Source organism: Centroberyx gerrardi, chromosome 12 (genome assembly GCF_048128805.1).
Source record: "Centroberyx gerrardi isolate f3 chromosome 12, fCenGer3.hap1.cur.20231027, whole genome shotgun sequence".
NCBI lineage: Eukaryota > Metazoa > Chordata > Actinopteri > Beryciformes > Berycidae > Centroberyx > Centroberyx gerrardi.
The window spans coordinates 4,281,662-4,295,571 of NC_136008.1; the positions used below are offsets into that span (position 1 = coordinate 4,281,662).

General features: G+C 41.8%; 1 protein-coding gene across 1 annotated transcript in view; it reads right to left on the reverse strand.

Moving 5' to 3' along the window:
• Positions 1-13,910, reverse strand: part of LOC139920184 (semaphorin-7A) — a 35,618-nt gene that overhangs the window by 13,920 nt on the left and 7,788 nt on the right. Inside the window, exons 3-8 of the mRNA XM_071910127.2 lie at positions 12,988-13,050; positions 9,211-9,306; positions 7,921-8,029; positions 4,766-4,873; positions 3,476-3,615; positions 1,506-1,684 (exon numbers count right to left, since the gene is read on the reverse strand). Of these exons, the coding sequence (XP_071766228.1) occupies positions 1,506-1,684; positions 3,476-3,615; positions 4,766-4,873; positions 7,921-8,029; positions 9,211-9,306; positions 12,988-13,050 (695 nt within the window). The remainder of the gene's footprint in view (positions 1-1,505; positions 1,685-3,475; positions 3,616-4,765; positions 4,874-7,920; positions 8,030-9,210; positions 9,307-12,987; positions 13,051-13,910) is intronic.

Below are 13,910 nucleotides of genomic sequence, written 5' to 3' on the forward strand. Positions count from 1 at the left end.
TATTATCTCTTTTGTTCCATTTTATGATCAGTGTGTTCTGTTTTCACTGCCAACAGAATTCCCCTGAAGTGATAATAAAGTCAATGAACCTTGCATTATCTTGAAGTTGAGATTAATTTGATTATTCCAACAGAATTTTAGTGCAGATTTCTTTTATTAAAATAATGCTTTGCTGTTGTGCTGTAGCCTACTTTTCAATCATGAGAATCTAACTGCTTCTCTATACTGTGACTTTGCATCCTGAGCTGTATTGCCAAGCCATAACTTAAAGGGTAACTTCGGTATTTTTCAACCTGGACCCTATTTCCCCATCTTTTTGTGTCTAAGTGACTAAAGGGGACAACAATTTTTGAAACTGGTCCAGTATTGAGCGAGATCGCTTCAGCCCGGCAGCCGCGAAACAAGCTGCAATGTAATCCGACGGGGCAAATCGCACCATCAATGTACGTCCACTAAAAGTGGAAAGGACCCTACAGAGAAATGAAACGTTTTTCTTTACCTTTCGCTTGATCCGGTCTGTGTGTAACCAAGTCTCGCTCAAGTCTCGCGAGAGTTGAGTTGTTGCAGGAAGTTACACACAGACCGGATCAAGTGAAAGGTAAAGAAAAGCGTTTCATTTCTCTGTAGGGTCCTTTCCATAATGTTGTCAGACACTTATAATAACAATCTGAGCCTGTCAGTGGCAAAAACAAGAACTTTTAGTGGACGTACATTGACGGTGCGATTTGCCCCGTCGGATTACATTGCAGCTCGTTTCGCGGCTGCCGGCTGAAGCGATCTCGCTCAATACTGGACCAATTTCAAAAATTGTTGTCCCCTTTAGTCACTTAGACACAAAAAGATGGGAAAATAGGGTCCAGGTTGAAAAATACCGAAGTTACCCTTTAAGTCATTAGTATAATAAGTTATCCATGCAGCATTATGCTCCTTTGTCATTCAAACACAATGAAAAAATGACTTTGCTTAAAAGGGAATTTCATCATAATGGACTTTTAGGCTATTTTCCAAAAGAAGACATTCTCCTGAAATGTCTTTCCCAGGATTAGGAAGAACTTTATATCTGAGGAGTATGTATAACTTTAGCATAATTTCTGGGTAATGAAGTCCTTCAAACTTTCAACAACAAAAACAGTTATCTCTCGCTGCCACTTGGGGCCGCCACAGTGCGAAGTTGCCTTGTGTAGCTTTAAACATTGTTTTTAATTTCCAGAATTCTAGATGTTCAGTCTACTGTCCATAAAATGGTTTCAACCATTTAAAGACAATGCAATATGATAATATTATAGCATTATATTTTACTGCATGATCAGAGCTCATAAATCAAAAATCAAAAAACAAATGAGTTCTTAAAGGATGCTTCTTCCTTTATCTTGAGATCAATAACCAAAAATCATATAATGGTTGAAAAATATATTTGAACATTTTAGGAAAATTTGTACTGCTGAATTTCCCTTTAGGCTGTTTGGCTGTGGATGTTGGCAGGTGGACGATGTGCTCCAGCTCACCATGCGTTGGCGAACAGACCGTACATGACCCCGGCCCGCTTGTCCTGCGCCGTCAGCACCACCGCCTGCTTGATGTTGTTGTACTGCTGCTGGGTGCTGCCTGCGCCGCACATCACCCTGGCCTTCATGAAGGTGGTCCACGAGTCGGCCAGCAGCGCCTTGATGCCCCCTTCATCCACCTGGGAGCGATGACAAGGAAGTTCATACCAAGGTCATAAAGGGGCAGCGAGGCGGCCAAACTGAATTCTACGTCCCCTGACAAGATGTGACATCGGGCTCCTACACCCTACGCCTGATATTCAGACTGAATGGTTATTTCGTTTTCAACATTATTCAGTTTGAAATTGCTCCAAGTTCAACTGATTTAAAGCCTCCATGAAGTGGCATGGAGAGCCTGATTTGCTTCTGTGTGCTGACGGATTTCCGAATGAAACAGAAAGTTAGGGCGGGAAGCGTCAGCCGGAGGGACTCATCTTAATATTAATGAGATATGGAGGAAGTGGGTGGTTCGGATCAAACATGGACAGGAATATTCTCCGCTTCTGTCTGGGAAAAGTTCTAGGAGAAACACTCCGTTGTCCAGCTGAACTGAGCTCACAAGCTAGAACAAAATGTCAGGGGGTGGAGGGAATAACTGTTTCATTGGATTACATTTTTGTATCTGCCCCGAAGTGCAGGATGAGTAATCAACAGAAATGTGCTGTTTACCGGAAAGAGACGGTCTATTAATTTTGATATAAAACTGCTAGAAATCTATTTTTTTTTCTTGGCCTGTATTGGTGAATAGGTAATTGGTCTATATTAAGTTCAACAACATTGGCAAAAAGGTTTAAAAAAGTTATTTGTCAATGCATTTTCCAGAATGCGTCGTCAAGCATTGAGTCCTCTGGGGTATTTTTTTTTTATCCCATAACCAATAACAAAATAGCTTTTTCCAAATTCTGCCTAGCAACGGATGCTGATTGGCCTGAATAGATTTTTATTCAGTGAAACCACCGTAAGTGGAAGCAATTCCAGACCTGAATCTAGCGAGAGCGATTCAGTGGCCGGTGCCAGGCAAATACACCGATGCATCTAAAGGATAATACCGGTGTTTTCTTTTAGGTTTGTGCTACTTAAGTCTAGGCTGCCCCTTACATTACATTACATTACATTATTACATTATTCCTGTTGGTGTCTGCACACAGTCAGAGTAGTTGGAGATATCAGGGCTCGTTTTCCTCCCTTCAGAAGAGTAGTATGAAAAACAACTTTCAAAGACTTGAAATTGCCTGAGCAAGATAAACCATCCAGTAAACATGAAGCCTTAATTTGGTTTCGTCAGAGTTTGTTTCATCATTTATGTTTTCATTTGAGGTGTTTTTGTTAGCTGGGGCAGGAATTAATTTCAAGCCTGACACTGTAAAGTTTGTATGTTAGATGTTAAATGATGAAAAATGAGAGAAATCTATTTACATACAGCATGCAAAATGATGTGGGGAAATGTCCAAAAAGATAAAAACCAAAATCCTCTGGACTTAAAATGAAGAGCTGAAGACGTTTCTCCGCTCATCCAGAGAGGCTGCATCAGTTCTACTTAGCGGTGGGGAAATCCTCTGCAATTTAACCTCTGTGGGTTCAGCATAACCATAACCATAAATAAAAAAAGATGAGGCTTTGTACACAGCGTATACTCTAGGTCAGGAGGTGCTGGAGACTGCAGGAAGATCATCAAAGCTAGAGCTCCAGCTTTGATGATCTTCATGGTGTGAATCACCCACAGAGGTTAAATGCCAGGGAATTCCCCACCAGGTAGAACTGATGAAGCCATTTTACTGTAAATAAACTAGACGTAGACAGAAGAAAATGGGCTATAAGTCTAAATCAAGTTCAAGTTTGTTTATTTCTACAGCCCTTTATCACAAGCATGTGTCAAAGGACTGTACAGTCAGCTTTGCACAGTGACACGGTGATGTGGATGCGACTCTCACCGTGCAGACCCGGCCGATGCGCGCCCTGTACGGCTCCTCGTCCACCCTGGCCGTCTTGTTGATCTCGCTGAAGAAGAAGTAGATCTCCTCCTTGAACTTCTGCGAGGCCGGGATGACCGCCGCGCCGGCAAACTGCGGATCTGTGGGTCGCACCCCGGGGACGAGAGTTAAGCGATTACACCGCAGAAATGTCCCTAATTTAATCTTGTGATTCTGAAAATCCTGTTATTCTCTTTCAAACAACTAAAAGTTCTGCCAGGAGGGTGAGAGAATTTCACGTTTTCCAGCGCAATTCTAGACTTGTCTGGCTTGCGAGGTGTTGAAGAAATTAAATTTGCAGAGTACTGAATCCTTCATGCAACTTGTTTACCAGATCTTTGTGTTCTGTTCCCGTCTCTATCAGAAAGTCAAGGACATGTGGAGCTCACACATATATAGAACCCAATCAACCCACTATCCACTCCTCATCTTTGTACTGAAAATCATACTTATATCCCTTTTTTTGCTTCACTGTTCAGAGAACAAAGAACCTGCCAGCAGCTTCTCTCTTTCTCCTCTCTCCGTGCACGTATAATGAAGAAGACACGGATCTCTCCTTGAATTATTGATTACTTGCTTTATTAATCAGTTTATACTAAATTCTTCAACGCAACTCGACTCCTTTCGAGAATTTTCTCGGATCAAGGAACATTATCTTGAAGCAAGTGCAGTGATGTGCCTTATTACATGATTGCATCACCATTTTGGAGATGACTTTTGGAACAAAGCAAAGAGCAAGAAAGTCCATATGCTGGAAGAAAATGGACATAAAATAGGCTTTAATTCAAGAGCCAAAAAAGAGTAAAATCTGCTTTCAAATAAAAAACATACAGCTTGGCAAACTGAAAAGACAACATTTCGCCCGTGGGCTTCGTCAAGTCACCATTTTGGAGAAAATGCATTGAAAAGGAGAAGTTATCTCACCTCACTGGCAGATAGTTTCACTAAAACACAATAATATTGAAAGAATGTGGATATTTTTTGCTGTGTACATGCTGCTTCATGTTTCATATTCCCTCAACACACATATTCCTCCTCAGCATGGAAGAGTCGGGCACATTGGCTGCCATTGCTGTGAATAACCCTTCACCCAAACCATAAACAGGGTGGCGGTGAATACACCTACACGTTACTTTCCCCACGAGGCTGCTGGGTAATCTTTCGCAAAAACACAGCCACGTACCACCCACCATATTCATTATCTGCTATATTCGAGCCGTACAGTCTCTGCGCGACTCCCCTCCTACTCACTCAGCAGCCAAACGTTCTCTGTCTTCAGAAGTTTCTGGGAGCCAAACGTCCGTCGGATAGAGCCGGCGTGACCTCCCACCGACGACAGAGCGGAATACAGACTCCCATCTAACACAGCGAGAAAAAAGATGGAGGGGGGGGGTTGGAGAGAGAAAAGGGAGAAGGCAGAGAGTGAGCGTGATAGATTGGTACAAGGATGTAAGAAAGAGGAAGGGAGATAGAGAGAGAAAGTTGGAGGGACACAGAAGGAGATTGATTGAGACAGGAGGAGAGGAGGATATACAGAGGGAAAATTAAACACAGAGGGAGAGCGGAGACAGACGGAGCAGAAGATACCCAGAAGGCAAAGGCGGCGAGGAGAAGGAATGAAAACACAGGAGGAGAAAAAGGAAGAGGAAAGAAGACATCAAGGCGGGATAGCTGACTGCACCGATGAGCGGCCACCCATCACCATATTCCAATAACCCCACTTAGTGTCTCCATAGCAAAGCAAAGGGGAAGCATCTGAAATCACGGCAGTAATGTCTCCAATTAGGACAGATCATTATCAGAGAGCCGCACCACTCAAGCGAAGGAGCGGCTCAGTGGTTAAACAATCGATCTGCATCTGAACCAGCGTGCTGCAGCGCAAACTAACCTCCGCTTGATTCAAATGAAATGGATTTTTGCATTCTCTACAAAGCAATCCATCTGCATTAGATGACTTTTAATAAACAGCCCATTTGTCCGTTCCTCATCTAGCACTGTGACTAATGGAGGATCTGTTCATTTGAACAACTCTTTGGTTAATGTGAGCCTGTGCAGCTCAATAGGTGAAGAATGGCAGTCAGGGTTAGTGGTTTCTCTCCTTGTGTAGCTCAATGGGCAGAGCAAGGCACTAAAGCACCTATTGCCCTAACTAGTATTATGTGGGGACCTTGTGTAATTAATGAATTACCCCCCAAGCTCTGTGCTTCATTCACACAGTATTGTGAAATTTATTGCAGATGCAATTGAATAAGGTCAAAATTTTACAATTTGTCACTTCATGACATAGCAAAGCAAAACTTGAAGTTTGTGCCTTCATTTCCTGTCTTATCTACTGCACTGGAAAGCACTTGAATTGCATTCATTTGTACGAAAAGTGCTCTATAAATAAAGTTTTGCTTGATTGATTGATGACAGGAGGAGGATAGAAATTGCCCATCTAGAAGAAGAATAAGACTAAGTGCATGCCAAAAACAAATTAGGGCTGAATTTACCAAGACTTGGATTTGCAGGGGATTAGTATTATCAGCAGACCTTTTTGTCCTCACCAAAATACAGGAGGTAATTTGCGCAGGAGTTTTTACTTGACAAATTACTTGCATGGCAGAGTGGCACAGGATTAAAAACACCAATGATCTCGGCAATTATTACAAATCACTGCATGTCCCCAGGTGATATTAGTGCTGTGAGAATAAGTCTTTAAACTGCCAGGGTTGGAGGTCCAAATTCCCGTGCAGCTCACTGGGCGGAGCAAGGCACTAATACTGTCAGGGTGACGGCTTTGATCCCACTGTGGTCGCCCATGCTATAATGTAAACTCTCATACTTGTAAATGTGGCTCCTTCTACTGTAAAATGGCCACTTACACTACCAGTCAAAGGTTTGGACACACCTAATTGAATGTACTATGTTTTTCATTCTCTTAAAGCCATTTTGATCTAAAGGCTTCTGCTTAAATGCTTGAAATGAGTTTCTTAGACAAATATAAATAGTGAAGTTGATCCTATGTATGAATTTCTTTCCAAAGCCTTTTGCCTTTCCATCAAGGCAAAGGGCGGCTGCTTTAAAGAATCTAAAATATAAGATAGTTTTGATTTGTTTAAAACTTTTTTTGGTCGCTGCATAATTCCATTTGTGTTATTTCATAGTTTTGATGTCTTTACTATTATTCTAAAATGTGGAAAATAGTAAAAATAAAGAAAAATGTGGTGTGTCAAAACTTTTGACTGGTAGTGTAAGCTGTGGAACTCAAGTTTATAGTTAACATGTGACTCAAAAAAAAGACTTTTCTTAGTTTGAAAATTGTATTGCACAGAATTGTACAAAATTAAAACACAAAAACATGGTCAACTTCTAGGTCAACGCCAATCTCAACAACTTGTAATGAACTTAATGCCGTTTCTCATTGCAGGTATTGACCAATCAGCATGGAGCATTATTTCAAGCTTACACATTAGAACTTCTTTGAGGTAAATATGTTTAATTTAAGTAAGTGCCAGACGATAAATCATTAAAATCTACTAACATATCTTTCTTTTAGAGGAATGGCTTTATGGCACTTTGGATAAAAGCGTCTACCACTTTACATGTTATGAATAGGGAGTGATAATGAGAGGCAGATGGCTCCTGGGAGTCTGGGACTCACAAGTGCTGCTCTGCTGCTCCTGCACTATATTGACTCATATGAACGAAATTAATTGAAAGAGTTGAAGAGCTTTGTTCCAAAATAAGATATCCAACGTTTGAAAAAGTGACGCCTACTCTTACAAAGTTACTGACAGCACAGACAGAATTCTGCTACTGTTTAGTACCATAACAGGTAATTTAAAGCTGCACTAGGCAACTTTGCATGTTGGCTGCTTCAAATGACAGCAAGAGGTAACTGTTTGAAAAATTTGAACTTCAAAACCCAGAAATCCTGTAAAGTGAGGTCAGTAAACGTCACACAGCAGGCTCATGTTTAAGGAAACCAAAGAGACGAGAGAGGAAAAGATCTAACGTTGGTGAGTCCAGCTTTCTCTGCTGCTGTTTAGGACACAGTTTGGATTTCGCTGTGAAGTTTTGATTGGTCACTGTGGGTGGAGGAGGGTCCATACACAACACCAGAATTGCATTTGGGCAAATAAGGCGAATCTACAGCGTCTCAGTTAGTTGGGATGGAGTGCTTCTCTCTCTTGCAGCTCCACTTTGTGATTTAAGCTTATATAATTGCTGTATTTTTACATAAAAAATCTTGCCCGGTGCAGCTTTATCACTGTGGCTGTAAAAATAACACTTTAACACACCCACTACTCTATATTTTATAGATATTAAATGATGAAGATTCAGTGATTTGTCACATTGTGGAATACGACTCCTCAGCTTCCCTCTGCTGTGTGTGTGTGTGTGTGTGTGTGTGTGTGTGTTACCTGCTGTCAGGCTGATGGACCTCTGGGAGGGGTAGGGGGGCGAGATGTCCGTGGCCGAGGCGATCTGCCCGCTGCCCTGCCCCACGTCGGTCAGCACAGTGTCGTTTACCTGTGGGGGGGGTTAGTGACCTTAGAACCTGGAGCAAGTCGTGCATTTCAAGTCCAGTTCATTCCAGGCCTAAGTAATCATATATTATATATTTTACGATTCGATATCCCATAAAACAGCGGTTCTCCATCTGTTTGGCTCGTGACCCCATAAAATGAAGCGATGCCTACTCATGCCTACTCAACGCCTACGGCTGCATGCAGAGTGGTGAACAGTTCAGGTGAGAAATGATTTTCTCCTTTCAGGTGGTTTCTTTTTATTATCAGAGGAGGTCGAGAGGCTGAAAACTATTCAGTATTTCACAAGAAAAAAGCAAAAATTTGCGAAAACTTTGAAAAATTACAAAATCACAATTACATTACAAAATAAATTTGTATGATTGAAAAAAGGTTATGTTTCCTATCATACAAATCATCTTGCGAACCCCCAAATGTTTTGTTTGAGTTTGAGAACCATTGCCACAAATCAGCATTCAGAATCATCTTTTTGTCACTTGCAGGCTCCGTTAACAATGCAAAATTTAGAAAAAATCAGAAGTATCATGTCATCCGTTGGCCAGCGGAGCCAACGGCCACTAGGGGTGCTAGTCTACCACTGTCCGTCAAAACATCCTTCATAGGAATAAATGACTGTCTCTGTCAAACCAACTAGTTAAACCAAGCAAGTAAATGCAAAAAACAGCCCCATGCAGCAGAAGTGCAGGAAGCATACAATAAAAAGTGGGGCCTCTATGGAGGTATCACGATACGATACGATACGATACGATACGATACGATACGATACGCAATATGGGGTTCACGATTCGATACAACCACGATACAATCACAAAATCTGAGTGTGCAGAATTATGTTCATTTCTGAGACACAGATCTTTCTAGCGATGGCACTGGCTGCTAGAATGTAAACAACAATTTAAAAATGTCATTTCAAAGTGTAAATAATATAATTTGGATGGAGAGCTTGTGAAATCGTGATGGTCAAGCCGTCTCATTTGTGATTACTACAGCAGAATAACATGGAGATTCATTTTTCTGACCCACATTTTCACCCATATTGTCACATTTCTGTATTGTGATATATCGACATTCGATATATCGTCCCATCTCTAATGGCGGCTACAGTGAAATCTGTATGACTGCATTTCAAGGATGTGAGAATAATTGATCAAAACAACTTCTTACCAGCAGCCAGCATTTGGGGCTTCCAGCGTTTGTCCCACATACTACAAAGGTGTCATTTACTTTCTGAATGACGGTGATGAAATTATCACACTCCAACTGCAGGAGAAAGAGAGGATGAGTGAGAGAGGCAAAGAGGGAGAGAGGGAGAGAAAGAGGAAATGAGACAATGACAGAGATTAAGAGAGAGAGAGACAGCGAGAGAGGCAGAGAGACAAATAGAGACAAAAACAGAGAGAGAGGAGCAAAGAGAGAGGAAGAGAGAGAGTCGAACACAAAGGCAAGAAGGAAAGGGACAAAAATAGACAGAGAAAAGGAGAGAGAGGGAGAGTGACAAATAGAGAGAGAGAGAGAATCAGTGAAAGAGAGCGATTAGAGATAGAGAAAGACAGAGGGAAAAGGAGAGAGAGGGAGAGTGACAAAGAGAGAGAGAGCGAGAGAATCAGTGAAAGACAGCGATTAGAGATAGAGAAAGAGAAAGACAGAGAGAAAAGGAGAGAGAGAAAGAGAGAAAAAAGAAGAGACAGAGACAGATATAGAACGAGTGAAAGAGTGATTAAAAGAGAGAGACAGAGAGAGGTAGAGGAAACAAGAGAGAGAAAATGAGATGAGAGACCAAGAGACAGAGAAAGAAAGAAAGACAAAGAGAGAGGTAGAGGAACAAAGAAAGAGAGAACAAGAGATTAAGACAAAGAGAGAAGCGCTTATTTTGAGAGAGAGAGAAAGAAAGAGAAAAGGAGAAAGAGAGATGTAGAGAGACAAAGAAAGAGAGAGAACAAGAGGGAACAAGTCAAAGAGGGATTAATAGAAAGACTTATTTCAAGAGGGAGAGAGAAAGGAAGACAGAGAGAGGTACATGGAAAAGGAGAGAGAAAGAGAGATGAACAGAAAGAGAGAGGGACGAAGAAAGAGAGAGAACAAGATGCAAAGAGAGATTAAGAGAGAGAAAGACAGAGAGAGGTAGAGAGACAAAGAAAGAGAGAGAACAAGACAAAGAGAAGGATTGAGAGAAAGAGAGAAGCACTTATTTAGAGAGAGAGAGAGAGAGAGAGGGACGAAGAAAGAGAGAGAACAAGTCACAAAGAGAGATTAAGAGAGAGAGAGGGATGAAGAAAGAGAGAGAACAAGACAAAGAGAGATTAAGAGAGAGAGAGAGAAATACAGAGGTAGAGAGACAAAGAAAGAGAGAGAGAGAACAAGGCAAAAAGAGGGATTAAGAGAAAGAGAGAAGCACTTATTTCGAGAGAAAGAAAGACAGAGAGAGGGACGAAGAAAGAGAGAGAACAAGACACAAAGAGAGATTAAGAGAGAGAGAAAGGTAAACAGAGGTAGGCAGATAGACAGAGAGAGATAGAGAGAGAGAAATACAGAGAGGTAGAGAGACAAAGAAAGAGAGAACAAGGCAAAAAGAGGGATTAAGAGAAAGAGAGAAGCACTTATTTCGAGAGAGAGACAGAGACAGAAAGACAGAGAGAGAGAGAGCGGGACGAAGAAAGAGAGAGAACAAGACACAAAGAGAGATTAAGAGAGAGAGAAAGGTAAACAGAGATAGGCAGATAGACAGAGAGATAGAGAGAGAGAAATACAGAGAGGTAGAGAGACAAAGAAAGAGAGAGAACAAGGCAAAAAGAGGGATTAAGACAAAGAGAGAAGCACTTATTTCGAGAGAAAGAAAGACAGAGAGAGAGAGAGGGACGAAGAAAGAGAGAGAACAAGACACAAAGAGAGATTAAGAGAGAGAGAAAGGTAAACAGAGGTAGGCAGATAGACAGAGAGATAGAGAGAGAGAGAGAGAGAAATACAGAGAGGTAGAGAGACAAAGAAAGAGAGAGAACAAGGCAAAAAGAGGGACTAAGACAAAGACTTATTTCGAGAGAGAAAGAAAGACAGAGGGACGAAGAAAGAGAGAGAACAAGACACAAGATTAAGAGAGAGAGAAAGGTAAACAGAGATAGGCAGATAGAGAGAGAGAGATAGAGAGAGAGAGAGAGAGAGAGAGAGAGAGAGAGATCATTGTGGCCCTGCAACACTCCACATGCATCACTTATTCATTAACTACAGAGATGGACCTCTATCCCCGGGACGGTCCTGCCTGCAGCATGAGAGCGAATACCGAACCCAACCTGCAGGCACACTTCCTGCTTTTTTTTTGGGGGGGGGGGGGGTCGCGGCGAAGTGGAGACGAGTTTATTTGCGGAGCGCTTTTTTAACAGAGAGGATGATGGTCACAAAGTGCTTTTTAGAAAACAATGGGCGCAAATCCAGATGGAAGAGAGGTTAATAAGTAAATAGACAGAGAGAGAGAGAGAGAGAGAGAGAGAGAGAGGGAACAAGTACATCATAAACTCCAAGAAACAGGGCCAGCGCTTGTGGAAGCGTGTGTGTGTGTGTGGGGCTGGAGGTGTGAGGGTGTTTGTGTGTGTGTGTGTGTGTGTGTGTGTGTGTGTGTGTGGGCGAGTGTGTGTGGGCGAGTGTTCTTGTACTTCTATTCTCGTCAGAAGTTTCAGTTTGACTGAGAGCATGTTTGCAAAGTGAGGTCGTTTTAGCCGCTCACTACAAGCGGCTGCTTTAGGGTTAGGATTTGAGTTTAGGGTCGAGATTAGGATTAGGATTAAAGTCCAAATTATACTTCTGCATCAAAAGGTCAGGGTTAGTGCTGTTGCTACGCCGATGGTTCCTTCGGCGGTGCAAATATTTACAGCTCTGCGTCAGACTGCCGAAACACTAGATGGCGTCGTCGTGCTTTGTTAACACGGAATAACAGAAGAAGAAGTGTTTACATTCTTCGAAACTCATATTCTGGATATTTCTCAACACGAATTCTGTGACATCTGGTAGTCGTTATAATTGGGAGATGAGGCGTCGTACAGATGAACATATTTGCAAAGCAAGTCAGCAAGTCTCTCTTCCATCTGTTGTCTTCACTATCGGCCCACGTCAACCGGATACAGGTAGGAGGAAATATGAAGCGGCCAATCACAGTTCTTGTGGTCAACATTTACAGTAACATTTCTGAAGAGGTGCAGTAAGCTGCGGAGGCACCGCACAAGAACTGCAACGTAGCTATGATGCCACTTTGATGCAGAAGTATAAATCGACATTAAGTTTAGGTCATGGTGAGAGTTAAGGATAAGCTTATAAATAATTTTTTTTTTATTTTTATTTGTACTGCACTTTTCCTTCACAGTGAATCTCAAAGTGCTACAGAGTTAAAAAAGAAAAAAAAAGAATTCACTAAACAAAAGTTCACAAGAAAAAGCTTTTGTGAATAAAAGGCCTGTTTTAAAAGGCTAGTTTAGGGTTTGGGCTTGGATTTAGGGTTAAGATTTGAATCCCTTGTTAAAGGATCTCATGTTGGATTTTTCACTGTTATTATCAATGACTCACTCATCTGTGCATTGTTATTTTGTTTTGAGGTGAAGATGCCCCCTGTGTGTTTTTATCTCATCTGCACAAATTACTAATTTCTGTGTCTTCTCTATGTTTTTTCATTATTGTATTTTATATTTGCTTGAATTACTTTGTCTCTAAGCCTCATCACTGCAAATAAATAGACTAAACCTGAACTGAATACCTGAACCTGAACTAAATACCTGATTTAAAGCTAAACATTGCACCTTACACATTGGAGATGAAGATGATGAAGATGATGAAGATGACGAAGATGACGAAGATGGTAATGGCAGCCATGATGATGATGATGATGACCACGATGATAACAGAGTGATGGAGGAGGATGCTTTAACAGTGCAGGTGTGGACGGTGAATGTGACGTTCTACCTTGGGCAGCGCAGACTTCGCCATGCAGGTTGCATTTGCAGTCTCATCAGTCACCACTGGGATCTGTGGGCGGAGGGAACGTTGAGTTTGTTATTTCACACTCAGAAGAGAAACAGTGACCCTGTTTCAGCAGCTAAACACCACACTTACAGGAAAAACCCACCGTCACACTGTTAGATATCATCAATCTTTGATGTTCGGTGCATTCCAGGAGTTATTTGGGATGAAGTTTTGCAATTTACTTTTTTGGTGAACCCACTTTCCCTCAACCTGCCTCGTCTGCTTCTACTTCAATTAGTGATTTCCTGCATTTCCCAGAATGCCTTTTGACAACCCTCAGGGAGCTTGCCTGAGATTGTTGCATTCAGTACATGTAAATGTGGGGACACATTAAAAGATTTAATCAATCATAAGCGGCAATGAAAAGATTGAGCAGTGCACACTTAACAACTGCAATTTGCAGATTCCCAGTCTCCTGTGATACACACACATAGCGACGGCTGTGTTTGAGGAGCACAAATCTAAAGAGCACAGACTGTATACAAAAGGCAGAGAATAAGCGGACGCAGTTTTCATTGTACACCTGCACTGTATTTTTCTGTGATATTTTGATACCAAAACAAACATGCAACCCATACGGCTTGCAGCAGTTGTGGTTTGTGCTGCGATTTGCACAGAAAAAAAGAGGGAGAAGACATTCAGGTTTTGCACAGTGGGATCGCAGGAGAGAGAGTCGGCGGCTCTAGAAAGAAGCCCTCGCTTTTTGATTCTGAGGGACTGACACCAAAACCCGACGTTTACCGCTGATGTTCTTCTTCTAAGACTCGTTCTGGACGACAGTTCAGAGCCTCTGCTCTTTTCTATCTATAGCTCTCCTCTGAGGGGGGGGTGGGTGGGGTGTGTGTGTGTGTGTGTGCTCTGGT